Below are 27,270 nucleotides of genomic sequence, written 5' to 3'. Positions count from 1 at the left end.
GAGTGCATTCAAAGGTTTCATTTAATTATTAAAACATGTGAAGCACAAACCTCGTTCTTTTCTCCATCTGTTTTTGTAGTTTTGTAAATTTCAGGTCATTTCCCTTTGACATGGACGGATAACCCAGCATCGTTAACTGGGGTGGGAGGTCAGTGGACCATGTGACCTCTGGCATCGCTGATATGTGACCAGTCGTGTCCGGCTGAGAGGGTCGATGAAACTCGTTAATTCTCAAGTGAATAGTTTTGTTTTCAGAGGCGTTCCACTCATTTAAATGTGACACTGAGCAGCAGAAACTTGTTTGACAAACCCAGCCTGAGGCAAGGCATTTATTTTCCACCCCCGTCATTTTCAACAAACTTGTTGAGAATATCATTTGGGAGTTTATCTCCATCATTAACTTTTGGAGCCCGATGGAGTCAAGGTCAGGTCATCAAATATATTGATCGATAGAGTCACAATCACAATAAATAATAGAGAAAATCTAAAGTTTAGGTTGATCAGAAAATGATTCTCCATCCTTATGATCAGTAAAATCGAAGTGACACCATTCATGGCTAAAAAAAATCTCAACCTATAGATTAAACAGCATTAATGACAATACGATACAGGAATGATGGAGAGAAACTGACTGAATAATTATCTGCTGTAGCTTCAGCACATAATAATCCTCTTGTCTCAGATAAGTGTTTTACACACTGAGTGAGCGTCAGCTGTGTGTCTGTCGTCACACCACGGCTTGTGGCTGCAATACAAAAATCAAGTCGACACCAGGAAGTAGAAGCTGAAACCACCTGAGGCGGGGCAGTCAAACCAGTCTGAGAAGCAGCACACGAGGCGTATTTGATGAACCTGTCAGAGAGCGTTGAAGGGACAAAGGCGTGAACTTTAAACACTCCAGAATCAACAGCAACCGGTTTTCAAAGTGTCAAAATCCCAGTTGCTCGCCGCCGTTTCTTATGCAGAAGATTTACTGTGAGCTGAGATCCGTCACTCTGTAAACCTGCTTTGTCTCCAGCTGCTGAAAGATGAATCATGAGTTTATATGAACATAGAAATGAAAGTGATGACTCATTGTTGAAGTGATGACTCAGATTTGTTTTCTGTTTTTCAGAGTCTCGCTCACAACTCGCTGGTAAGTTTCTGTGAATATGTTGTTGTTGTTAACAGGGTCGTAATAATAATGATAATTATAATTTTTATTCTATAAGTCACTTAAAACAAGATTTAAAAAAATAACACTGTCACACATTGAATCAGTTCTGAAGAGGTGAGTTGTCAGTTGGGATTCAAGGTCTCGACCTCTGAGATGATTAGTATGTTGAAGTAGAAGCAGATCATCATCCTCATCTGTGTGTTCACGATCTCAGTCCCAGGGGGACGGGGGTGTTGCAGACTGTGTGTTGTTGAATGTTGTGTGTTTGTTGTGTCTCTGTGCAGATTGTGGTCGGCCTCCTCTGAACACCAGGATCGTTGGGGGGCAGGTGGCCCCTGAGGGCAGCTGGCCCTGGCAGGCCAGTATACACAGATCTGGTAGTCACTTCTGTGGAGGATGGCTCATTAAGTAACAAAGAATGGGTGCAGCAGCCTGCTCACTGCTTCCCCAGGTGAGAGAAGACACAAATAATAACTGAACTAAATGTGTATTTGATAGTGTCCTACTTTAGGAGAGATCATCACAGTGAAGCCCTCCCATGGTCAAACTGGCAGAAGAGCCTGGTGGATTCATGGTTGATTTATTGAATGTACTTTTGTTGTATTGATTTGTGTTAATTAAAGAATGAAATCAGTGGGCGCTGTGGTGTGGCTGTTGTTGGGGAAAATAAACCACAGCATTAAGTTTCTCGTCTGATCATCGTAGCTCCAGCACAAACAACCTGGTCGTGTACCTGGGACGTCAGAGACAAGAAGGGTCCAACCCCAACGAGGTGTCCCACACCGTGTCAAGGGTCATCAAGCATCCCAGCTACAACTCATTTACCAATGACAACGACATCTCCCTCCTGAAGCTCTCCTCACCCGTCACCTTCACCGACTACATCCGGCCCGTCTGCCTCGCCGCCCCCGACAGCGTCTTCCACAGTGGTACCGACTCCTGGGTCACTGGCTGGGGCAGAATCGGGTCAGGAGGTAAAGAAAGAGGGATGGTGGAGGGATGGATGGATGATGGATGATGGATGATGGATGATGGATGATGGATGATGGATGGTGGATGGATGTTGGATCATGGATGGATGATGGATGGATGATGGATGATGGATGATGGATGATGTTGGATGATGGATGGATGATGGATGATGGATGATGGATGATGGATGGATGATGGATGGATGATGGATGGATGATGGATGATGGATGATGGATGATGGATGGATGATGGATGGATGATGGATGGATGTTGGATGATGGATGATGGATGATGGATGATGGATAGTGAATGGATGATGGATGGATGTTGGATGATGGATGATGGATGATGGATGGATGTTGGATGATGGATGATGGATGATGGATGATGGATGATGGATGGATGATGGATGATGGATGATGGAGATGGATGTTGGATGATGGATGATGGATGATGGATGATGATGGATGATGGATGATGGATGATGGATGGATGATGGATGATAGATGATGGATGGATGATGGATGGATGGATGTTGGATGGATGATGGATGTTGGATGATGGATGGATGGATGGATGGATGATGGATGATGGATGGATGACACATGACAAACCTGATGATGCAGTGAATTGATATTTGTTCCTTTGAAGTAAGAGCGGGTTTAAACGTGTTTCTTTAGTGGTTCTGTTCAGTTCCACTACTTCCCCAAAAGAACCTGATAGAGTGGAGGAATTGCGGTGGTGGGGAACAGACGGTGTAACTGTGACTTCGGCGTGGGGTAAAATCACAGACAGCATGATCTGTGCCGGGTTGAGCCGGAGGAAGGACTTCGTGTCAGGTGATCATCTCACCGCCTGTTTTGTGTCTTTACTTCCTGTGAAGGAGTTTCCCATCTCCCTGGCGCTTCCTGTCCCACAGAGACTCGGCCTTGATGGTGAGCAAGCAGAACGGCCGCTGGATCCAGGAGGCGTGGTGAGTTTTGGAAGGTTGTGCGTTGCCTAATTTCCCAGGAGTCTACACACCCGAGTGTCTCGCCATCAGGCATGGATCAACAGCCCACGTCTCACCACCAACCAGCAGACTCGTCACCTTCTCCTCCAGTGGGACTGACAGCGACCTGAGCGTCACCTGTCCAGGTCTCCCACCCACCATCGTCCTGCCTCCCACCAACACCACCACCACCACCCCCACGACCACAGCCCAACGTGAGTCTCTGTATCAGCTGGTTTTTAACCTTTAAATGAGACTTGTTCACTGGTTCTATTTAAACTGGGTAAACTGGCTGAACTGTCTTCTTCTGTCTTCTCTCTCCAGCTGTGGTCTGCGGCCGAGCCCCCTTGAATACTCGGATCTTGGGGGGGAGCTCAGTGGTGACGGCTGGCGTGTGGCCGTGGATGGCGAGTCTGCAGAAGAATGGAAGTCACGTGTGTGGCGGGACACTGGTGGCCGTGGACGCTGTGCTGAGTCAGGCCAACTGTTTTTCAAGGTAAGACACCAGGAGAGTACAACACAGATCTGTTGAGCTTCATCTCTGGACAGTGAGAGGAAGAGGAGTCTATGGGATGGAAGCACATCAGGCGTTTAAAGACTCGAGTTCTCCTCAGGCCTCATGTGGTTCACTCTCACTCCCACAGTTCACCCGCAGCGTCTGAGTGGACCGTCGTCCTGGGTCGTCTGAAACAGAAAAGTGCGAATCCCCTTTGGTGGCGCTAGCGTGACAAATCATCACCTAAACTGACCGGCTCCAATGTGTGGTCTTTCTGGAATCGGCCCGGCGCTGTCCGACCCATCCAGCCCCTCTGCCTGGACACTGGGCGGAGCTTCAGTGAGGGCTCCACGTGCTGGGCTTCCGGCTGGAGCTCTGGACGAGGGGGGGGTGAGTTCCTCTCACGGTTTGACACGTCTTACATCATGATATGTGATTCACATGTTCTTATTCTTCCACTTCAGAGGAACAAGTTCTGCAGGAGGTCAGGCGATGATTGTCCGACTCAAACAGCAGCGTCGGGGACGGACAGCTTCTGTACAGGAGTCACAGACGCAGAAGGTTAATAATGAGATTATTATTATTATTGTGATATTATTAATGTGGGTGTCGACCCTCAGCTGACGATGTCTAACCCCAGCTAGTTTTAGTTCTGAACAAGAGTCAAACTTCGTGTCTCATTCACAGCAGGTGAAAAAGAGAAGTTCAACGAATGTTCTCTTTAAGAAAAGCACATTCAGTGAAATCAAGAAAAATACTATTTACTGTCATGTAAATAAAACATGTGAAGCAACTTTCTCCGTCAGAGTATTAAGATCGTTTAAAGGTCCAGTGTGTAAGATTCAGGTGAAAGGTTCTATTGGCAGAAATGAAATATATGAAATATAAAATAAAGTATGAAAAGGTCTGAACCAATTTCCACGCCTTTACATCTGAAAACCGCTTGAATGTGGATCTTTTCATGGTTCAGATCCAAACAGCTTGTTGGATGTGATGTTTCTCTCTCTGCTGTTTGCTCAGGGGGCCTCTGGGGGCCCGCTGATGTGTAAGCAGGACGGCTCTTGGTTCCAGGCGGCCGTGTTATCAGCTGAAAGCTCCACCAGAAAAACACGAGCGGTAACTGTGACCGTCTTCCCCAAACTGGACAAGTACAACACATTCCTCTCTGAGAACTTGGGGAAGTTGTTGTCTCCGGCCTCCAGCAGCAGCAGCACCACAGCAGCCAACACCACCTCCACCTCCACCTCCATCCCGACCAGCAGCAGCGGGGCCCTCACTCACTTCCTCCTCCACCTCGTCCTCCTCTCACTGAGTCTCCAGCTCTTCTTATAGAAACCTCCAGCTTGATCTGTGATTAGTGATGATGCTTGTGCGTGAATGTGAAGGAATCTGTGATAGAAGCTCCAGCACGAGGAGCAGATTGTGATCGGCACTTTCCTTTGAAGAACTGCATAGACTCAACACTCGACAAAGCGGATAAATGATGATGATCTTCCAGAAACTTTAAAGGGAGCCTCTTCTATTCATCTCACCACTTTGAGCTCCTGTCACAGAAGAACAGAGGGGGTTCTCCTTTTATCACAGACTTTTGAACTTTGCAGAACTTCTACATTCATGGTTTAAAACAGTAGAGGAAAGAAACAGTGAAGAAACATGATATGTCTCCTTTAATGTTTGAATTTACAGTCTTATATGAAATGTGTTGAGATGAAGAATTGTTTAAGCTGCACTAAACATGATACTGTGAAGCCTCTCGTTCCAGAATCTCATGGCTCTGCACCTGTTTTTACCTTTTTTAAATCAGTTAAATAACAATCCATATAATCTTTTGTATCAGAATTCTGAATACTGAAGATGATTGAATCTTTTTAAATACTGTGTGATTCAGTGATTCATTGCTCACATGCAGAGCGATGAGTTCTTGTCAATTACGCTGCAGATGAGTTCAACTCATCCCTGGTTCGTGAACTGATGAAAAGAAAACTGTCAGCAGTCCACTACCTCGCGTCCTCCCCAGCGCTGCAGGGGGATGTCTGACTGGACACTGATGAACAACTTGAAGTCAAATCTTTCCATGAAATAAAACTGCAGTGAATCTGAAGCACTGTTTTGCACTCATGTGTGTTTACACTTAAGAAAACTACTGATCAGATTTCCACTAAACTTGGAAACCCAGAATGAGGCGTGGATTTGGACAAAATCTCTCTGAAAACCTCTATTTGTCCCTTAAAGAAAAGTTCAAGCTTTAAAAGCATTTGGATGTTTACAGGTGATTTTATGTCTTAACGTTCAAAAGTCTTAACCAGCTTTAACTAACTGAACTTAGGTCAGTTGACACCACTGCACCCCCCACACATCTGAAACATCTGAGGACAAAATAAATGGCCAGATCCATTTCTTTTCAGAATTTAATACAACTTTTAGAAAAAAAGAAAAATATAAATGTATGAAATAACAGCAACAAGCAACTTCAGTCTCTTTTACAACATTCTCGAACATTAAAGTCTGACGATACAAATTCCACAAAAACAACATTAAAAAATAGAATATAAAAATCGACGGAGCCAGAACTCGGAGCCACAGACGGAGGCAGGAGATCAGACACGTTGAGAAATAATAAAAAACACATTAAGGTTGAATTTACTGTAAAACAGAGAAGGTGCCTCCAGATGGAGAACAGCAGAACTTCTGTGTGATCCGACACATGACGACTGTGAAACAAAGAAGAAACTGTTTCAATATCTACTCACACAAAAGGCTTCTTCCATACAGACTCAGACACTTTGTTTACTAAGTGGATGCATGAATTATGTAAGGAACTTATTCATATTTATTTATTATTTGAGGTAGTAATTGTACGCATCAGTTAATTTATGTTTATGCTGCATATTATCCAGATAAATCATCAATTCATCATCATTCATCCTTTCTTCCGTCCCTCAACCTCCTGTGAACTCAATAACAGGTGAAATGTCTCTTGGATCCATGTGTTTGAACCAGAGATGAGATCTGTGACCCAGTTCACTTTAAACTTCCTGAACTAGATTCAACTAATTCAGGATTCAGTTAAGTGAATCTGTTCTATGGTTTAAGTTATTTTTGTTGAATTCTTGGCTAAATTTACGATTTTTGTAAATAAATATAACTTTTCTTCATCACAGACTCCGGCCTGTCGACCTACTACAAAGTTCCAGCGGTGCAACGAGGAGCCTGTTGCTGACTCTGGCCTAAGTTTACCTGAGTCCTCTTCTTCTACTTGATCCTGATCTCGAAGCAAAGGCAGTTGCAGGACTCGCACTCGGGAGGCTGACAGGTGCAGGCACAGTCCCACTTGGCACACTGGGAAAACATGTCCGACACTAAATCACCCAATGTCTCTCAAACTTTCTGTAAATAGGAGTTAGTCACAGGCAGTCTGATTAGACAAACATGACAACACCTGTCGTGTGATTGAATTATGTAAGAATAAAACAAGAACTTTGTGCATTCTAACTCACAAATGTATTTCTTGAGATAATGTTGTGTGTTGACAAGCTCCGTTCTGGTGTCAGACTCTGGTTCCTAAATGAACAGGAGTGTTTCAAGTGGAAACTTCAGTCTTGGTGCAGATGAGAAGACCAGACTGGAGATAAAATCCAGAGGGCTTGTCGGTTACTTACAGTCGGAGCAGGACACGAATCGGCCAGACATGAACGCATGGTTGGCAGGCGACAGTTGCACATTTCAGCCAGTCTGAAGCACTGTTCACAAACAGAGATGTTGGGACAGCAGTCACACATGAAAGTCTGAGGAACAGGTCCTGAGAGAAGACAGCTGCAGAAATCAGAGCTTTAAGTGTTGAACTCGTGTGTACTTTGACAAACAGAGAGACACAGAGCCAGACACTATCTGACCAGGAAGTCGCCTGTTTCTGGTTAATAAGGATGTTTAGTTATTGAATTTCATTAGTTGATATCTGATTGATGTAGCGATGCTCGATTTCTGTTTAGATGATTTGTTTGTTTGGAACTTTGTCCACTCGGAAACCAAGAGACCAGTCTTACTAACTTACTTACTTTAAGTTGTTCTGATAATAAAAACATAGTTTGATAAGTACAGAATTGTTCGGTTGCTACTTGGCGAGGACGTGGACGTCCTGTTGTGTCTCAGCCTCGGTGAGACGGATCATAACTGTCAACAATGTCAGGATGTGAAGAACTTTTCACTCAGTAATAACTTGTGTTGGTTCATTGGAGGGTTCTTGTTTTGTTGGCTTGTTTCTCAAACTTTATGTTGGTATCATTTTATATAATACCGATGATCTTGTTTGTATTTAAATATAGTTAAAAAGAAGTCTGCTCATTCAGTTCACCGCGTTAAATACCTTAAGTTGAATCCAATTTTAAAATTAAAATAATTTAATCCATGTGAAACTAATAAAAGTTGCAGTTTGATATGTAAGGTTCATTTTAACCCCAACAATAATATTAGTGGGAAATGGGAAATCTGTATTTTTAATATGAACAATCTCTTTTGAATCCTCAATAACACAAATCTATAATTTTATATGATAAAATCTAGATTCTATGTGAAAACTAGTCTGATGAAATAACGTTTTGTTTTAATCAAAATGAGTTTCAAGTGAAAAGGAGCCTGTCCTTTATCGACCTGTGCACGTTTCCTTCAGTTGACATTAGACGTTGCTCTGCAGATACACTGACTGCGTTCCGAGCACCAACCTTGAGACAGAATCGGATCCACAGCCCGATGCCCAGAACCGTCATGTAAACACCCAGAGTGATCATCAGAACAGCTGGGAGCGGGATGGACAGCTCCCAGATGTTCAGCACCTGAGGAACACGACCAACAGAGTCACGTGTACGAGTGAATCTGACAGAGAAGATATTACATCTGATCAAATATCCAAGAATCAATTCTTACTGGCATCGTGTCTGTTTGAGGAGAAATCTTCAACAGGGATCACATCTGGAATGAAAACAGACCTGGTTTTTATGTTAACACTCCAAAAACATCTTATTCACAAATATACGGAAAGTGTTTCAGTCTGATCAAATTATTCCCAGAGAATCCCATTCACCACAATCTGTGTGTAAATGTAGAAGTAAAGAAAGTCGTGAAAAGGAAATACTCAAGTACAAGTACTCTACTTCTAATGAGTAACTGAATACATTTCAACCCCTGCTGAGTAAAAGTAATGATAATAAACTTTGTATAAAACCTTTCAAACAATAAATTCAGCTTTGACCTCTGAAAGGTGCTTCACATACAATATAGATCAAATGAACATAACATGTTAAAATGTACTTCATATAAGAACAGATTTAAAGTAACATGAGAACCACAGAAAAGAAGAAAGTGATAAATGATAAAAGTGCAGGAGTGAGAGTTTAGTTCAAAGCTGAAGTATAGAGAAAAGTTTCTCTTAATTCTAAAGTTTAGTTTTAAAGTCTTTCCCTGAAGCAGCTCCTCTGATGTTCAGTGTGTTTAACAGCAGCTTCTCCTCCTCTGATGGAACCTGAGAAGACTCAGAGGGTCTCGGTGCTCCAGAGGGAACATGGTTCTCTGCAGGAGCACAAGTTATCAGCGGGAAATACAGGAATAATAAATATAAAGGGTGCTAACAGCTGTTAGCTAACAGCAGTTAGCTAACAGCTGAACTGCAGTGAACCCGCTGGCAGCGTCTCACCGCTCAGGTCGCTCCTGTGTCTTCATCATGAGCTCGTGGAGTGGTCGTCAGGAGATTTAACGTAAAGTCACATTCTTAGGTTTTTATTGCTAAAAGTAGAAAAAGCTTTGATTCTGCCGCCTGCTAGCAAAACAACACTTAACTTTAGCTTTGGCGGCGGCTGCGTTTTCCTTAAGGTCCGACGGGTCACGGCGAGGGGACAAAGGAGCGGCAGGGCAGAAAACGAAAAGGCAAAATAAAAAACGCGAGGTGATGAAAATGTGTGAGAGAATATAAATAAAGCAGAATCACAGGCCTGTGGTTTAGTTCCTCAACCAGAGCACGTGAACATGTTTCTACATCCTTTCTCCCCTGATTCATATAAAGGTCACTGTGACCTTTATATGAATCAATCACATTTTATTTGTTTAGTCCATATGCAACATGCTCTGTTCTTAACCCTCAACAAGAGGAACACTACCAAATAAACACGTAAACACTTGTTTTATTGAGCCACCGGGACTTTGACCCCTGAAATCTAATCAGTTAACCCAGGTGAATTGTACCAAATGTAATGAAATTCCCTTCGGACAGTCCTGTGACCTTGACCTTTGACCCACGGCACCAAAATCGAATCAGCTCAGTCCAGGTGAACGTTTGTACCAAACCACAACCCTCTTGGTGTAGTGCTGAGTCTCGGTTTCTAACCACAGGTGGAGCCAACAACAGTCTTCACATTCTACCTCAGTGAGTTCAGTTCTCTGTTGATGCTCAATCACCTCAATTCTACTGAACTACTTGTAAGAAAGTTCATCTAGTTCATTAAATCAACTCTTTGCATTGATCTCCGTGTTCATTCAATTAAACACATGAAGTCTGTTTGTCATTTATTTGTGATGACATAAGTATGTTTTTCCTTTTCTGTCGTATATTTGAAGGGTTGTCACTGCATGGTTCGACCAATGGAAACTAACTGAACAGCTGATTCTGCTAAATAGATAAAAAACAGGACACATTAAGTGAATCCAGTTGGTTCCAACATTCTCAGAAGCATGTGGTCAATGTGGTTCAGCCCAGAGACACCTTCCATGCGAGTTGTTGCATCATTAACTGACTAAGCATTCTTGAATTGGTCTATTGGTCCAGAGATCACATTTATAATAAATATAACAAGCATAGGAAAAAAACAGGACAGGCTCATCAACTGCATGAACTTTATTGAGCCAAATGTGGATTTTGCAAAACAGACTCGATCCCTCGTCAGTCAAAGGAGCACAGTGTGACCTGGCCATGGCTTTAAATTGAACTGCATTACTACGTAGTTATTTATACATTATTGCAATAGAGGAAATTAAAGATTCAAGTGTGAATAAACACAGGTTTGGGGAGTTTTGTTTTTGGATGAGAAAGCTGGTCATCCACCAGAGCAGGACTTTATTTACCAGTTAATCCAAAATGACTTATTTCAACCACCTTAAATGGTGTTTCCCAAAGAAACCAGCATCAACTTGTTCCCACTCCAGAAGGTTCATGTGATCATAGGGAACCGACTCAGCCGTCCACACGGGACTCGCTCTGAACTAAATCACCAGAGAACATCCACTTAGTTTTAAACTTGCATTAGCAGGAAAATAATTGAACAAATAATTAAATTAAACATTTTAGGTGCCGGAGACAGTCAGCTCTCTAACCTGAGAGCAGGCAGCTAGACATGTAAACAGCAATGTGATGTTAAGGAAAAAACAAGACTGACAAATCATGCAGACAAACCCCCGACCCCTCCTCCCCGCTGCAGGCTTCTCAATTATCCACATCAGTTGGAACAGATGTGACCCCCCCCCCGTTCCCCATGACACAACTCCAACACATGGAGACTCATCGTTTTATTGAAACACCTTGAATACAAAACAAAAAGTTACATGAAATAGTGTCTTTATTGCGACACAATACCTAAAAATAAAAAATAAAGGAATAAACAAGGGGGAGGAGGAAGTGGGCGGGGTCATCACCCCCATCCCTGATGTTGTGTGGAGCTGCAGTGGCCTGTCTTTGTGAGAGCGAGCCTGCCCCCTGGTGTTGTAGGGGGTCGGTGTTACAGAGTCCCATGTTTGTCAAGAGGTAAATCTCGTGTTAGCTAGTAGGAGCTGGTGGGACTACGAGGGGGGGGCCAACAGCAGCACATAGGAGGAAGGGAGGAGGGGAGGGGGGTTAATGGCCTTCCTGGAGAGTCGGGGAGAGGGCTGATCTGCAGCTTCTAGAAGCCGTGGACTTTGAGCTGCTCATCCTTGGCCAGGTGAACCTGCAAAGACAGAACAAGGGCTGATCAGTGAAAACGACCCCTGACCCACTTCACCAATGTTCCAAACAAAGCATGAAAATAACCCCGTCGGACTCTTCTGACTTACATCAGTGAGGAACTTGCAGATATCCTTGCGCTGGTCACCCTGCAGCTGGATCACTTCACCATACTCTGGGTGCTCGATCACAGTCCCGTTGCAGGCAAACTTCTGTTTAGGAGCAAAACAATAAACCTGTGAGTCAGACACGCCATGATCTGGTCTTCAAGACCAACTGGATAGAGAAACATTGAAACAGAAAATCCCACCTTCTTGAAGGCCTTGACTAGCTTCTTCTTGTCATATTGGGAGGAGATGCCCTGGACAGTGGTGAGGGTCTTCCTGCCGTTCCGCTGTTGGATTCTTATGTGGATGTAGTCCTCAGTCCCAGCTGGGTGTTGGTCATCACCCTTATCAGCAAAGGGGTCTGGAGAGGAGGGGGCAGAAGAACAGCTTGTTATACACATCTGGATTCTACACCGTTCGATCGTCATACCAGTAAATGTCCCTATTTTTCTGTAATAACCAGATATTTCACATTTTATCCGTTTTTTCGACTTCAAATGAAGTGAAAATCTAGATTCCCACGGTGCGGTGTCATATTTCAGATTAGAAACTGCGCAGACGTCCATGCAGCTAGCAGCTAACAGCTTACTGCGGCCTGGCAGCCAGGAGCCACAGCTCCGCGGCGGCTTCCGGTCAGTAAACACGACCGATCGGACGAAATGGCCCCGTCATGACGTAGAAACTTTCGTTTGCACATCGATGATAAATATCTCCCCTCGGACACGAGTCAATCAAATCAGAGTTATGGTGGATTTATTAGCAGAAACACGATTTTCACCATCGATGCTAGCACGTCAGAAGAATAGGCTAACGCGTTAGCGGGGACATGTAGGCCTAATGGCGGCCGATCGAACAACAAGCAGCTTGGTGACGAAGACAGAAATTCAAACCGTCACACGGGTTCACTGCAGGTCGGTGGTTCTACGGACCTGGTCCCTTGGATGAACACGAGTTGTGACGATGACCGAAATCAAAGCGATAAAAGCTCCAGTTGAAGCTGGACGTTAGCCTCGTTAGCCCTGCTAGCCTCGCTAGCTCCCACCCCTCCCCCACCCTGGGTCTTCGCCCTCGGATAAAAGGCACTCACCATAAGTTTGGAGGTTCTGGATAGAGGACATACGATAAGATTGGATTTCCTTTTCGGATGATAACTTGTGTAGCGGGCGGTGAGTCGGCGGTCTGTGCCTGTGGAGCTGTTCCTGGTCTGGTTTCTGTCGGTGGATCAACACTCGCTTCGTCACAGCTTCTCACAAAATGGAGCCCGAAGTCCTCCAGCGGCTGGAAAACAAGCTTTTATTGCCCCGCCCCGAAACTGACGTCACCACGTCGCCACGTCACCAGCCAGCCACGCCCCAATAGGTCCCACTTTACTGGAATGGTGACGTCACCATTTGAGAATATGGTCAACAGGAAAAATACAAAACTTATATTTCAGAATATTTATTTTTTAATAGTTAAATTTACACTTACTGCAAAGTTACTAGTTATTAGTAGTTGTGTTTTATATATTTAGACGGATCGATGAATAGACAGATGTATAGACGTAGAGATGTAGGTGTACTCACACATAAGAGGCAGTAATTAAGAGTAACAGTTTTAATTGAAGTGCGCGTATATACATAGCACAAATAGGTAAGAAACGTATTAAAATATTAGTTGGAGCACAAATTTTATTTTTCATATTTTGTAGATAAATCAGTAATATATTAGAAATTCTACGGAGCATGTACAAATATTGAAATAGTCAATTATATAAAAAACACTACACTTAATGGAGAAACTTAAAACTGTACTTTGCTCATACTGCATTATATATATATATATAAACATACATCTCTTAGGCTGAGACATATTTGTGCTGTTTATCATGTAATAATATTTTACCCCTACTTTTTACAACCCATTCCTTCACTTGTGAATATGTTCAGCTACACGCAGCATCTATTGCAGTCCCGTGCGTCCTGGGTGAGGGATCCTCACATGAATGAGGCTTCTACCCTGTTAATATGGTTGATTTTACTCTTGTTGAGGGTTAAGAACAGGATGTCACACCTTGTTAAGCCCTATGAGACAGTGTGATTTGTGAATATGGGCTATACAAATATTTTTTTATTGAGACAAGCGACATAACAAACTGATGAATTATAAACAAGCCCATGTATAGAACAAGCTTTTACATTTAAAGAAGTTTTTACTGCAGAGGGTCCATTTACTTTTCAAATTAGAAAACAAGATCAAATCATCAGTCTGAAGCGCATGTTATACTTTTATCAACGGCATGTATTAAACACCAAAAATAATCTGAGGAATAAAAAACAGGCCATAAAAAATACCAAATAATTCTTTATTGAAGGTCTCATTTTTGGATCACATGGGAAATAAACATGTCATGGTACAGAGCATGAGACTGTAGCAACCGTACCACTGGTAGTCACAGGAGCTTTCTGGAGAATACTGGATACATCCAAGCACTCAGCAGAGCAACAGGCCACCTTAACAGCTAACCAGCAATATTCAACTGCTACACAACTGCGCCTAGTGCACAAAAACACATACAGGCAGGATTAGGATCAGAAATTAAAAAAGAGAAAATGAAGAACAAAACAGTGTCTAAGAGTGCAGCAAATGATATCCTTTAAAATAAAATGACTCGAGGAGACGAGTTTTACCTTAAAATCGGACATGACACATTCTACACATTGATGACCTTTACCCACACTTGAAAGTTGCACTCAACTTACTGTACTTCACATGTGATTATATTTAACTTGAGTTAGAATAAACAACTGTCCTGACTACACAGACAACACCCTGAGCGGCAGCAACCAAAGGAAGGAAGCATTTGTGTTGTTTAATGAGGGATTACTTCAATTTAACGAGTTAACTGGTGTGTGTGTGAAATGAAGTAAGGGAAAACTAAAGGCCTTTCCTTACATTTACTATGGTTAGGGTCACTTTGGATGTCTTTTTTATTCCAGACTGAAAAAGAAATTTAGGAGTAAATGTTTGAAGTGAGGCCCTGATGTTTATGTCTCATTATGTTGACGCCTGTATCACAGAGTGAGATTACAGAGAAGCTAGCATAAAACAGCAGGTCCCCCCCAGGTCAACATTTCTACAATATGAACGTTTGCAATGAAGAACTCAAAAGCAAGCGAGACTCTGCAGAACTCACTCCATGATACAGGCTGCAGAGAGGACGCTGCGAGTATCTAGTGAACCATCTGAAAGTGATGTCTGAACACGACCTCCACCCTTTTTATAAATGATAAAACGTTATGAAAAAGAAATAAAAAAAATCACAGCACATCGATGACATGAAAAAAAAAAAGCTGTACTGAAGCTAAATAAATGAGAACAAAGCATGGATAACACAGTAATAACCTTTAACAGCCGAACACGTCGCTCGTGTGGGATCCTGTCTAAGAAGTTCTGACGTCATCACCTGAAACTGCCAAAAGAAGGAAAAGTTAGAAACAGGGTTTTGTGAGACAGTAACTTTTACAAACCTCCAGTTTTAAGCCGGACCAACAGACGTCTTTGTTAAAAATCACTTGTGCACAATTTATGAGACGATGTTTATTTTGCTGAACTTAACTGATTGGAAACAGGAAGCAACATTAATGATCTAAAAATCAACTTATCCTTTAAATCCACGTGAAACAACGTCACATGTTTGATTCCTCATATCTACGCGTTTCTGGTAAAAGCATGAAGCTATGGAGGGAACAGTCGTGAATGTGGGTGTTTTACCAGCAGCCAATAGCTCTGAATGTGCACCATGCCCCTCGGTGAGTCGACAGTGACCAGCAGCTCAACATGGAGCGCCATGACAACAACCTACTCTCTGTTGTCGAGGACGTCTCACCACCAGCTTCGCCTATGGATTTAAACAACGAACTGGACAGAGCGCCGATAACTCACTTTATAGTCACAGGGAGGAAGTTAAAAATTTCAGAAAGCTTTCTTTAGTAAACACGAGAATAGAGGTGAAATTATACAAAATGGGGATGACTTGAGCCTGGACAAACCTCAACTCCTCTCAAGCACCACTACCCTAACACCCTCCTCCTACAGGACAGCTGATGCCCGAGGGGCCGATGGAGGAGTGGTACCTCAGCACTAAACCAACATTCAAGGTTTGTTTTAACTGTTCTTTAAAGTTAAGAGCCTGTTTACTAACTCAAGCATGAAAAAACTGTGTCTACCGACCAGAAGGGTTTTTCTTAGGAGAGACGTTGCTATTTAAAAGTTTGGATTTAATTTGGTCTTGAAATTACACCAGACACCTGCTGAATTATCTGCAGAAAAGGAGGGTTAGGGAAATAAAACTTGATATGAAATGTCTGTGCTTTGATATCAAACTCACCTGCTGCTGATGTGCAGAGCTCTACGGGGTTTCACCTCCGTTTTCTGCTGCGGACTTGGGCTGGCTTTTAGACCTGGACCTAGACTCTCTTTTGGAGGCAGGGGTATGGCTTCTGGACCTGGACTTTGACTTGGATTTTGATCTGGAGCGAGAATGGGACTTGGGCTTGGGGGTCTTGGTCCTGGGAGAGTGGGACTTGGATCTGGAGTAGGAGCGGGATCTGCTGGAGCGGGATCGGCTGCGGGAACGAGAGCGGCTCCTGCTGCGGGACCTGCTGCGTCTCTTGTGTCTCGGGCTGCGGGAAGAGCTGAATACATTCAGTGGGTTGTGTTAACTTCAGCAAAGTGAAAACAGCTGGAAATGAAGTGAGAGAGACTGGGACCTGAAGGGAGTCACACGGACACCCCAACAGATATCAGAGTTTCACTTCCGTCATAGATAATAAACTGACATCAGCAGATCAGATGTCCTGAGATTACAATCCCGATTACTGCAAAAATAAAATACACCTCAGATTTATTGAGCTTGCATGTTCCCTCCCTGCTCAGGTCAGTTTGTGGCAAAGGCCGATCTTTTGTTACAAGAGCCACCTCACTGTGGAACTCAAACAGAAACTAAACTCACACAACCACATAACTTCTAACTAAGCTTTCAGGAATGTTTGACTTACATTCGTTAGTTTGTACAATTTATAATATTTATTTACTTTCACTGCTTTATCTCATGTGGTTTTATATCTTGGTGGGCAATAAGTAACGTTTTTTTAAGAATAGTGCTATAAATATATATAGAGAGAGTTTATGGTGGTAATTGTAAGAAAACTATTAGAATTAGTTATTCAGGGCATTCTGACTCGCGGGTACTTATCTGAGCACGTGTGATGATGATCAATACTGGATCATTACTTTCTCCTGGTGAATTCAGGAGTTTGGTTATTTACGGAGAAACTGTTGATTTATTTACATGTATGTTATATTTGTCTCCGCCGGATGGTGAAGTGAACCGCGCCAGTTTCAGATCAACACAACACGTCTTCTGGTGTTTTGGTCGAGGACAAAGCGAAAAGCCTGATTTTACCGCGTCGCACTCATCAACTGGTTCTTACCTTCTGCTTCGGCGGCCATAACCTCCGCTCCTCCGGGGCGCTCCTCCTCGCCGTCCTCCTCCTCCACCTCCACCTCCTCCGCCGCCACCGCCGCCGCCGCCTCCACCGCCTCCGTTGTGGGAGTCCGGGGGTCTGCCGTACCGGGCCATCTGAACCCGGAGCTCCCGTCCGTCCAGGAGCGCGCCGTCCATGGCGTCCATCGCGTCCTCGGCGTCGCGTTTGTCGTGAAAACGCACGAAGGCGAAGCCGCGGCTCTCCTTCGTGTATCGATCCCGGGGGATGTACACGTCTCCGACCCGGCCGTACTTCTCGAACACCCGTCGGAGGGTTTCTGGGGAGGTCCGGTACGTCAGGTTGTCCACTTTGAGCGAAGTCATGCCGTCGACGTCCGGCGGAGGCCTTCCGTAACTCATGGCGAGGAGCCCGCGAGGCCTGGTCGCCTTCGAACGAGCAGCTGGAGTCTTCGCGGGGGTTGAAAAAGTCCACTCACACGGTTTAAAGTCGAACTCTGCACTTGTGACGGATTTAAATCTTCACGAACCTGAATATTCTTCAGTTTCTGGATCGGATCAGATGCTGCAGCTCCGGAGCAGGCGGAACTTCTGCTGCTTCTTCTTCTAGTGCTTCTTCCTCCTCCTCCTCCTCGCAGGTTTAATGGCGGTTGGTTATCAGCGCATTACCGCCCCCACCTGGAGAGGAGGGGGAGTCACAATGGACTTTTACCTAAATTCGGTTCTTGACCTTTTTAGAAACCTGAATGTTTCCTTTATCCTGCACCACCTATAATAATATAATAATACATGTATTCATACAGCAGCTCTCATATATAAAGTACAGCCCAAAGTGCTTTACAATAAAATCAAAGAGATAGATAGAGAGAGAGACCCTTATTGATCCAGAGGGAAATTTAGATCAATAACAACACGTTAGCATTAAAAAATAACTTTGGATAAAACCATAAAACTGGCAAAAGGTATAAAAGAAGAACCAATGGTTGTAAAAAAATATATAATTAATTAAAAGCAAAATGATAGAAATAGGTGTTGAGTTGTTTCTCAAAACTATCAATAGTTATCAACATGTTTTTTCATACTATAAATAATATTATCATTAATATATACATTTCGACGTGTTTTCTACATGTGAATATGTTTTCACACTAGTGTAGATTAATATATGAATTTAAAATTCTACATGTATAATATGTTGTTTTATTTTTGATCGGAAGTTGCGCAAGTTATCTTGTTGTGCTAATTAGCTAGCATGCTAGCTGGAGCAACTCCTGAATGTTTTGAGAACAACGAACATCATTTAAAATAACGTGTTTGGTTTTACACGAGGCGTCTGAACAGCCGTCCTGGAATAACAACTTTATTCATCATGATCCTCTGATGCTGAACTTCTGCTGCGCTAAACCTTTGTGTGTCTGCGGGTTCATGCTAACGGCTAACGGGAAAGCTAGCTGGTCAGCTGACTCCCTCACGTGACCGCCTCCGGCTCAGCTGCTGTTTCCTGGTGCTGCGGAGAGAAATACTTCAGGAACCCGGTTTTCCACGGCCGACACCGTCATGTCTCCGGTAGTTTACAGGTCCCTCGGGCCAGAGGAGGATTCCTGAGCCACAGCTAACGATGCCCAGAGCCCAGTGAGTCCAGAGAGACGCAGCCTCGCTTCGCTCCGCCGCCGGTGAGTTGAGATTCACTTTAGTTTTATAATGTTGGACACTTTGAGAAGACAGATGTGTCTCATGTGACTCGTCAGGGTCTGGACCAGTTCCTCTTCCTCCCCAGAACCGAACCCCCTCTAGAAACCCTGTCAATGAACCGTTGATCTGATGATAGTCAGTCCTCACTTCTGATAGAACACACATGGAAGTGTTTCAATGATCCAATGCAACAAGTTTGTAACTCGGTATAAAACACACGAGCCCAGCGACTCTCGTTTAAGACCGTGTCACTGAAACTTGGATCTTTCTCACGGATCATCCGCCAAAACACATCGAGACCGGAGGCGACGAGGTGTGAGAACAGTTCACATAGTTGTTCATTTCTGGATGAAATGTTTGTGTCTGTGTGGTCAGTTGTGGGCCGATGCTTTTATCAGGTGCTGCCGATCATTAGTGGTTCAAAGCTTTAATGAGTCATCACTATCCTTTAGTCTGTCTGTGTTTGTCTTAAAACAACTGATTTCTGAACCTAGTTTGGTACGAAAATATAGTGTCATGTTATTCTTCTATTTTAAGGCTAAGCATTGATACAGCGAGTGCATCAAAGCTTCTTGGATATTTCACACTTCTCGTATTTGTGTTTCTTCTTTTCCTTCCCTCCTCAGATGTGCTGTTCTCTCCAGTAGAGTTTTTTTTCGTCTTCACTTCCTCAAACAGCTTCCAAAATGAATCCAGAGGGGAAGAAGCTCCTGAACATCATCATCCTGGGCTTCGGCTTCATGTTTATGTTCACTGCTTTTCAAACATGTGGAAACATAGAGGTGGGTTGGATCTATTTACAGATGCACAGTCCCCATCGATAAAACACAATGAAACACTTTCTTTCATGCGTCTTTGTCTTTACAGCAAACGGTTCTAAAGAGCTTCAACAGCACCGAGTTCCACGGGAGCGGATACACAAGGTGAGGAACCCTCACTCACACATCACTGATTGTCTTACAGTGTTTGTCACTGATGCAGCAGCACACAGTGGTTGTGCAGATGTTTCGCTGAGACCTGGTGGCACCTTCAATAATCAAATCTTACTCCCTGAAGGATAATCAAACTGTAGATGAACGACGCAGGGAACAAAGTTTACGCTGACTTCAGTCTGCAGCAGCTGGTCAGGACTTCAGGAAACATCCTGCGAGTCTTTTATCTGCTGTGAACTCCTCAGGTTATCAGAGCTCTCACCCAGACATTGGTTTTTAAAGGTCGAGGGTCAGAATCAGTTTTTCCTTCACTGTCTCACTGCAGAGTCGTGTCCTCGACAACAATGTTACTGACACATAAAGTAAGAGTTTGGAGGTCTGGTGTGACAGACTTTAGATTTAACTAAAGAAGTGAAGTCGCAGATGTGTTGAAATCGTTCGGAGGTCTGTGCTACAGGTTTGTTTTTATCGAGATAACTTCATTTCCATGATGCTCTAGGCGCCAGCGTTACCTCGGCCAAGGAGGTTACTGTGTTTTGATCAGCGTATGTTGTTAGTTAGCTTCTACTGAACTGATTGCCATGAAACTTGGTGGAAGGAAGTGACGTGTGTCAGAGAAGAACTCATTACCTTTTCGATCTGGATCAGGGGGCGGATGTTGGGCCTTGACGGCGATAAGAGCTCCACTGAGTTTTAGTTCTAGTTCTTCTGTTTCCCTTTCCTCAAACTGTCTGTCATGGGACGAATGAAGTATTTTGAGTTGAGCAGTCTCCATCATAAAGTTCTCCCCAGACGGGGCCATGTGATTCTTTAATTGTTGCTGTAGGGATATTTGTTTGCAGCAATAATCACAGGGTATTTCTACAGACTTGTATAACACAAACAGACAATAACCGTCACTCGCTTAATAAAGCCTCTTTTCCACTGGTCAAATAATCCACTCACACCAGCTCACATCTGATTTAATCATAATTCACTCCCGGGTCAAGTGACTCTGCAGCAGACACAGGTTTTTATCGGCTCCGATCGGCCGTGATGGAAACATGAGGCCCGGGTGAACTTGCTAATTTAACAATGAGGTGAGGTGAGAGGGCGTTTGTGATGTTGAACATGACAGACAGGGGGAAGACAGACAGACACACTCCTACTGTCAAGAGGAAAGAAGTGAATCCCCTTTTTGAGCGAGTTTACCTGTGTTTAAAAGTTTACCTGCTAATTCTGGTGTAAGAGGTAAAACTGTCGTCTGTCGCGCAGCATGGCCATCATCTATGGAGTTTTCTCTGCGTCCAACCTCATCGCTCCGTCAGTGGTGACCATCGTTGGACCACAGCTCTCCATGTTCTTCAGTGGGCTTCTGTACAGGTAAACACTCACTGACTCGCATGTTTCCTGTCCGCACCTGTTTCTGCTGAGTCAGGCTCCTGACTCGTCTTCACGTTGTTTCCACAGCGGCTACATCGCTATGTTCATTTACCCGTACACGTGGAGCTTCTACACAGCGTCTGTGTTGGTTGGAGTAGGAGCAGCAGGTAACAACACATGATCCAACATTTGATTTGGGAAACAAACAATTCTCCTCTGCATGTATGTGGATCAGTGTTTTTGTTCTCTAGTGCTCTGGACGGCGCAGGGAAACGTGCTCACCATCAACTCCACTGACAACACCATCGGAAGAAACAGCGGCATATTCTGGGCTCTGCTGCAGTTCAGGTAAACTCAGGAGTTATTATCGAGTTAAGAACTTGAAGAAAACCGGTCAATCACTGAGGGTCAGGAACCACACTCACAGAACTAACATGGACACGCAGAGTTTTTATTTGATGGGTCATAAAATCATAAAAACAACCTGCTCTTTAGTTTAAATTCAATAATGAGTAAGAAGAGCAACAATTCAAATATAGTAGAAAAGTAACAACATTTATTAAAAACCCACGTGTAGAAACACTCATAATGTAGAGAGGCCCTGGGGCCCCTCTGGGGCCCGTTCAGTAATCTGTTCACACACTAATTCAATATCATTCATGTCTCTGCAGCTTGCTCTTTGGAAACCTCTACATATACTGTGCCTGGCATGGACACGTTCACATCACAGGTACCTGCCTCATATGAACACTTTACATTTACTGCTCGTCACTGGTTCCCATGGTTACTTCCCATGAGAAGTTAAGTGTGACTCTTGTTTTCTGTCTCAGACAAAGACCGGCAGACGGTTTTCATCTCTCTGACCGTGATCAGCCTGGTGGGCTGCTTCCTCTTCTTTCTGATCCGGAGGCCCGACCCCGAGTCGTCTCCCTCCGAGGTGCAGGCCGAGTCCACAGAGAGCTCCACTGATACGTATGTTTCATATGTTTGTTTGACAGGAACAATGCATTTCAGTTACATTTCTGTAAATACGAGTAAGTCAAACGTCTTGTAACATTATTGAACAAGCCTGAGAAAGAGCAGCACTCAGACGTTACCCTCGTGTTCTGCACTGGAGGAAGATCTCAGCTGATTCTCTGGTTTGTTAGAAGAAGAGAGGCGGAGCCAAGATGCTTGTTGTCACAGACTAAGTAAAGATGGATGACCTCGTGCCACTATCCAGAAAAATGAAGCCAGTATATTAGATAGGCCGGCTGCACTGGTGAACTCAAAGATGCTGTTATATGATAGAGGAGGTGCAGACCTGGAACCTCGGGTCAGGACTGAAACGTTAGATGACCCAGAACCATCTCGAGCCTCTCGACATCTTTAAAATAAGATGTCCACAAACACAACGTAGCCTGTAAACGTCCTGGAAAATAAATCATTTAAAGCCAGATGGAGCCTCCAGTCACCCCCCAGCACCTGAAACGATTTATTATTTTATCGGACCAGTAAAGGACGGGACAGTTGACCTTTAACTGTAAATGTTGTCCTTTCCTACATTTCTCTTTGACTCTGCTGTGATACAGTCGTCGCAGCAACCGAGTCCAGTGAAGGGATGAGTGGAAAGGTGAAAATGTCTGAGAGAAAATACGAGCCTGTGAATGCTGGAGTTGTTCAAGAGAAGATCTTCCAGTTAAATCAGTGTCGGGTTCACTGGCGTCTCATTTTGTGTTTGTGTTGTTCTTGCAGCTCACCTCACTCAGGCCTCTGCTCACAAGCTCTGGATGCTTTCGGTAAGTTTATTACATGAACCTGCACTTCGTGAGGTTTTATCCTTTAATGTGACACAACCGTCTCTGATGTCAACATCCACTTTGTTGTTCGCAGTTCAAGCGTGTAAGATATTTGTCACCAAAGAGATGCTGCTGCTGAGCTTCACCATCGGATACACAGGTGAGTGGGATGAGACGTTTTGTGGAGGCGGACGTCGAACTGAACCGATGATGAAACCGCTGCTCTGTCTCCATCAGGCTTGGAGCTCACTTTTTACAGCGGGGTGTACGGGACGTGTATCGGCGCCATGACAGGGTTTGGCAAAGATGCAAAGAGTCTGATTGGCATCTCTGGGATTTTCATCGGCATAGGGGAGATCTTAGGTGAGTTGTCGCATGTCACATGAAAACGCTGGAGAGAGAACGAGGAAACGACCTGAGCAAGTTGTGTTCGCTTTCCTTCCTCTGTCTGGCCAGGAGGGGGCGTGTTTGGTATGCTGAACAAGAGTAACCGGTTTGGGAGGAACCCTGTGGTGCTGCTGGGACTCATCACTCACTTTGTGGCTTTTTACCTGATTTTCCTGAACATTGCCAGCGACGCTCCGCTGGCCCCGGAGGAGGGAACCGATCTGCAGGCTTACATCACCCCGAGGTAGGAGGAGCCACGTTCAGAGACACAGTTCAGACCTGAGGGCCTGGACGGATTATTAGAGGATGAGCCCCCGGGCACAGATATGGAAATTGTTCATAGTTTGGTCCATGTCCCATCTGCAGTGGGTATTTATGACCTATACTGCAGCCAGCCACAAGGGGCGATCCAGATGATTTGGCTTTTCTTATGGGAGCTGTCATGTCGTCCATCTTTATTCAGTATAATTGGTTTCATAAACTGTTCTTTAAGGAAGCTTTAACGTCTGTGTGTTGTGTTCAGCGTTGCCGTGGCGATGCTCTGCAGCTTCCTGCTCGGTTTGGGCGACAGCTGCTTCAACACGCAGCTGCTCAGCATCGTTGGCGTCATGTTCCGTGACAACAGTGCTCCGGCCTTCGCTGTCTTCAAGTTCATCCAGGTGACTTTAAATCTGTATGCTGATATGTTCATATTTAGATTGCATTACATGTTTCCTCTTGCGTTGTAACCGAGTTTCATTCTTCATTGTTAATTCCCCTGCAGTCCATCATGGCCGCTCTAGCCTTCTTCTACAGTAACTACCTGCTGCTGCACTGGCAGCTGCTCCTCCTGGTCCTGTCGGGTTTTGTGGGCTCGATGTCGTTCTTCGTGGCCGAGTGGATGGCCGAGTCCCGCAGACGGGAATCAGACTACGACAGCATCTGATCTGCTTCCGGTGAGGGTGAGGAGAGCACAGCTGGAAATGTTTGGCTCTCTGCAGCCGGGCAGGAGGAAGGTATCCTCACACAGACACTGTTTGGTTTTCACAGAGCCTGTCGATCTGTGCTGCTGGAAAACCAAACATTCCTCTTGAACCCAACATTTATCTGAACTGAATCAAAAGACTCCAGATGTATCTCATCAAGTTTCAGTCCCTGTTTTTCTTTTTGTGGACACAGTCTAATAATTAATCTGGTGAAATATGAAAACACACGATTGTCATGATGGGGAGAGGTTTGTTTATCAAGCCCTTTTAACTGAGGCCTGTTCAGGAATGATTGGTAGTTTGACTGTTGGTGCCTGGACTGACTGGTCCTGAGGAGTAACACTGACTTTATGAAGAACCAGCTGCAGGTTTGGATGGTTTTCACCTGCAGCTGCTCTGAACTGACGAGTGGTGTTTTTCTATCATTTTCTTTTTCTCAAAAAATCCCATGAAAAGAGCGAAGCCGACAGTGAAGGTGTCGAACACGTCTCACAGCCGGATTCCTCTCGACTCCACACGCTGCTAAAAACACATCAGAGAGCTTCACTGTTAAACTGCTGACATCATCACTACGAACACACACACACTGTGGTTTATTCTGACACATGGCCACGAAAAATACTAAAATTAAACTAAATACCTGTGAGGTGTTTTTAAAAATGTAAGCGTGATTGGAGAGCCGAGGTTAGTGCCCTTCTCTCGCCAAAGAAAGTGAACATCCTGGATTTGACCTTGTTTATCCACATCTGCTCCAAATTCTTCCTTGGTTATTGTCTCACCCCTCCACAAAAAGTCATTAAAAAAAACACTTCTACTTTACCTTTTTAGTTTGGTCCATGTCCCATCTGCTAACATGGAGGAGGCAGGTTCACGACCTGCCAGGGGGCGATTGAGATACTTTGGAGCTGTCATGTCGTCCATGTGGATTTGGAGTCTGGTTTGACTGAGCTGGTTCTTTTTAGTCACACATTGGTGTTTTTTTCTCTTTCATGGGATTTAATAAAAGTTAAAAATAGAATAATTCCTGATCCTCACAAAAACATGTTTGCTCGAATCCAGCTTTGAAAGTCTCTCCTCCGTACGTCTGACACAATATTCTTCTTCCCTCTGAAGCTCAAGAGACACAAAGACTAAGATTCAGTCCACGTGAGGCAGCCGTGTTGTGTTTCTACCGTTCGTCCTTCTTTTCCAGCTCCTGTCACAAATATCACAGTTTCAATATAACTTTAGCGACGTGACACCTGACGTGACTTTGGGCTTAAACACATTTCAGCATGACGAGCAGTTTCAAGAGGAACACGTTCATGATAACAACACGATACATCTTCCTGAAGGGATTTACCAAACAAAACCTTAACTTTTATCTGTATGTTTTATTTCACATTGTCACAGAGCTGCTGACGCGGCTGCAGATTCAGTCTTTTCTTTTTAATCTCCAGCGTTGTACGAACATTCCCCTCCATCCTCTCTCCTTTCACTCTGATGTGATGCTGAACACGGGCGAGTCCACACGTCGTCTTGTCTAATGTTGTGGTGCAAAAAACAACTGATGCTGTAGTTTTTTTGTTCTTTCTTTAAAGTGTCATTCTCTGAATGACAGCACATATTGTGGGTAATAGTCAAATAAAACACGAGGCTTTGGGTTTGCACACGTTTTATTTTATGTCCCAAATCAAATCTCAAGGATATTAAGGGAACTGCATGTGAACTTTGAAGATGATTTTATACTTGAATGTAATAATGACACCCCAACCTTCGCTTGCTTGTTTTTATTATCAATAAAATGTTATTTTGAACATAACTGGTGTGTTCACTGGAATAATCTGTGAAATATTTGGTTACAATAATCTGAGCTGAGCTGCAGTTAAAGGGGAAGAGCCAGAGGATTTATTGGAAACTTTAATTCAAACCTTGTATTTATTTGCTCTCCTGTGACCGATGTTAACACTGCTCTGTTTGACAGTTTGATGGAAAATGATTCACACATGAAGTTTCTACCTTCTGATGATTATTCTTTAAAAATAATCTTTACTCATCTTTCAGCCAATAGACAAAACCTACATTAACTGAAACAATAAATAATACTGTAAAATATAAAATCAATTTGAAATTCAAGTGTAGTTCTTATACTTGTACCGATACTACAGTAGATTATATATTTTAAAACTCCACTACATATATTTGATCAAAGTCTATAAATACTAAATATAATCAACTAACTAAAGTCAAGTTATGCTGCATGAGCGTAGATTAGACTACCCACCTTTTCAGGTTGTTGAATTAGAGTAAGTTATTATTACTTAATAATGTTGTGTTCATAGGAAGTTCGACATTTTTCTTGTTTCCTGAAGGAAGCCTGAGTGGCCTCTTGTTGCCTAGCAACCGGTAACGCTGCCAGCGTGGGAATCCGGGCATCAACAGGAAATGGTTAAATACTACATCTGGTCCATCCTTGAAAATAAAATACCTTACTTATTGTGAATTTATTTATTTATTTCTTTAATTGACTTTTTTCAATACAACAGAGTAAAATAAGAGAATAAAGAGAAATGAATAAGATAATATCAATTCCTAGAAGAAAGAAATGTGATAAAATTAATACAACATCCACATTTTGTTTTCGTAAAAGAAAAACTTCACTGAAGAAAAGTAATAATTAAAACGTCAGTTTGTTGTTTTCTCTTTTGTACAAACTTTAGCTTGTATTTTATCTGAGTCTGAATAATTAAAGTCTTCATGAATTTACAGCGGTATAAATAGTGAATGACCAAACTTAAACAAATGTGACGCTCAAACTTTGATCGGAAAAAGAAAAAACAATCACATTATCTTTGCAACACAATTTAGTTTTCAAATTCAGACAGACATGTTTAAAAAACGTTTTCACTGTTGCAGCAGTTTCCAGTGATGACACAGAATTCTTAATAAACAAATTTCAAATTTAATTTGGACTTTTACATTCACAGATTTAATGATATTTGTATATT

General features: G+C 43.4%; 4 protein-coding genes and 1 pseudogene across 5 annotated transcripts; 2 read left to right on the top strand and 3 right to left on the bottom strand.

Moving 5' to 3' along the window:
* Window positions 1-413: 413 nt before the first annotated feature.
* LOC124854958 lies at window positions 414-3,842 on the top strand (annotated as a pseudogene).
* A 2,170-nt stretch (window positions 3,843-6,012) lies between these two features.
* Window positions 6,013-9,295, bottom strand: si:ch211-198p11.6. Its single transcript, XM_047343944.1, has 5 exons — window positions 8,536-9,295; window positions 8,334-8,444; window positions 7,275-7,355; window positions 6,853-6,954; window positions 6,013-6,326 (listed from the first exon to the last, which is right to left on the bottom strand). The coding sequence occupies exons 1-4, from the start codon at window positions 8,539-8,541 to the stop codon at window positions 6,868-6,870; spliced, it is 285 nt and encodes a 94-aa protein (XP_047199900.1). The 5' UTR covers window positions 8,542-9,295; the 3' UTR covers window positions 6,013-6,326; window positions 6,853-6,867.
* A 1,853-nt stretch (window positions 9,296-11,148) lies between these two features.
* On the bottom strand, window positions 11,149-12,960 carry eif1 (eukaryotic translation initiation factor 1). Its single transcript, XM_035181719.1, has 4 exons — window positions 12,770-12,960; window positions 11,886-12,043; window positions 11,686-11,787; window positions 11,149-11,579 (listed from the first exon to the last, which is right to left on the bottom strand). Exons 1-4 carry the CDS (start codon window positions 12,798-12,800, stop codon window positions 11,535-11,537), a joined length of 336 nt encoding a protein of 111 aa, XP_035037610.1. The 5' UTR covers window positions 12,801-12,960; the 3' UTR covers window positions 11,149-11,534.
* Window positions 12,961-14,007: 1,047 nt separating this feature from the next.
* On the bottom strand, window positions 14,008-17,811 carry srsf2b (serine and arginine rich splicing factor 2b). Of its 2 annotated transcripts, none has more exons than XM_035181714.2 (3): window positions 17,157-17,811; window positions 16,052-16,346; window positions 14,008-15,133 (listed from the first exon to the last, which is right to left on the bottom strand). In XM_035181714.2, the coding sequence occupies exons 1-2, from the start codon at window positions 17,567-17,569 to the stop codon at window positions 16,073-16,075; spliced, it is 687 nt and encodes a 228-aa protein (XP_035037605.1). In that variant the 5' UTR covers window positions 17,570-17,811; the 3' UTR covers window positions 14,008-15,133; window positions 16,052-16,072. The 2 variants fall into 2 exon arrangements, with proteins under 2 accessions (XP_035037605.1, XP_035037604.1); XM_035181713.2 differs by having other exon boundaries at window positions 16,052-16,358; window positions 17,157-17,810.
* Window positions 17,812-18,419: 608 nt separating this feature from the next.
* mfsd11 (major facilitator superfamily domain containing 11) lies at window positions 18,420-26,084 on the top strand. Its single transcript, XM_035181704.1, has 14 exons — window positions 18,420-18,840; window positions 19,486-19,641; window positions 19,727-19,782; window positions 21,046-21,153; window positions 21,241-21,320; window positions 21,405-21,501; window positions 21,825-21,883; window positions 21,984-22,125; window positions 22,888-22,931; window positions 23,026-23,091; window positions 23,169-23,294; window positions 23,388-23,562; window positions 23,842-23,977; window positions 24,082-26,084. Exons 2-14 carry the CDS (start codon window positions 19,546-19,548, stop codon window positions 24,241-24,243), a joined length of 1,347 nt encoding a protein of 448 aa, XP_035037595.1. The 5' UTR covers window positions 18,420-18,840; window positions 19,486-19,545; the 3' UTR covers window positions 24,244-26,084.
* Window positions 26,085-27,270: the final 1,186 nt, after the last annotated feature.

The sequence above is a fragment of the Hippoglossus stenolepis genome, chromosome 16 (genome assembly GCF_022539355.2).
Source record: "Hippoglossus stenolepis isolate QCI-W04-F060 chromosome 16, HSTE1.2, whole genome shotgun sequence".
Taxonomy (NCBI): Eukaryota; Metazoa; Chordata; class Actinopteri; order Pleuronectiformes; family Pleuronectidae; genus Hippoglossus; species Hippoglossus stenolepis.
Note: the sequence above shows the minus strand (reverse complement) of the source record. Positions and strands in the feature narration are given on the sequence as shown.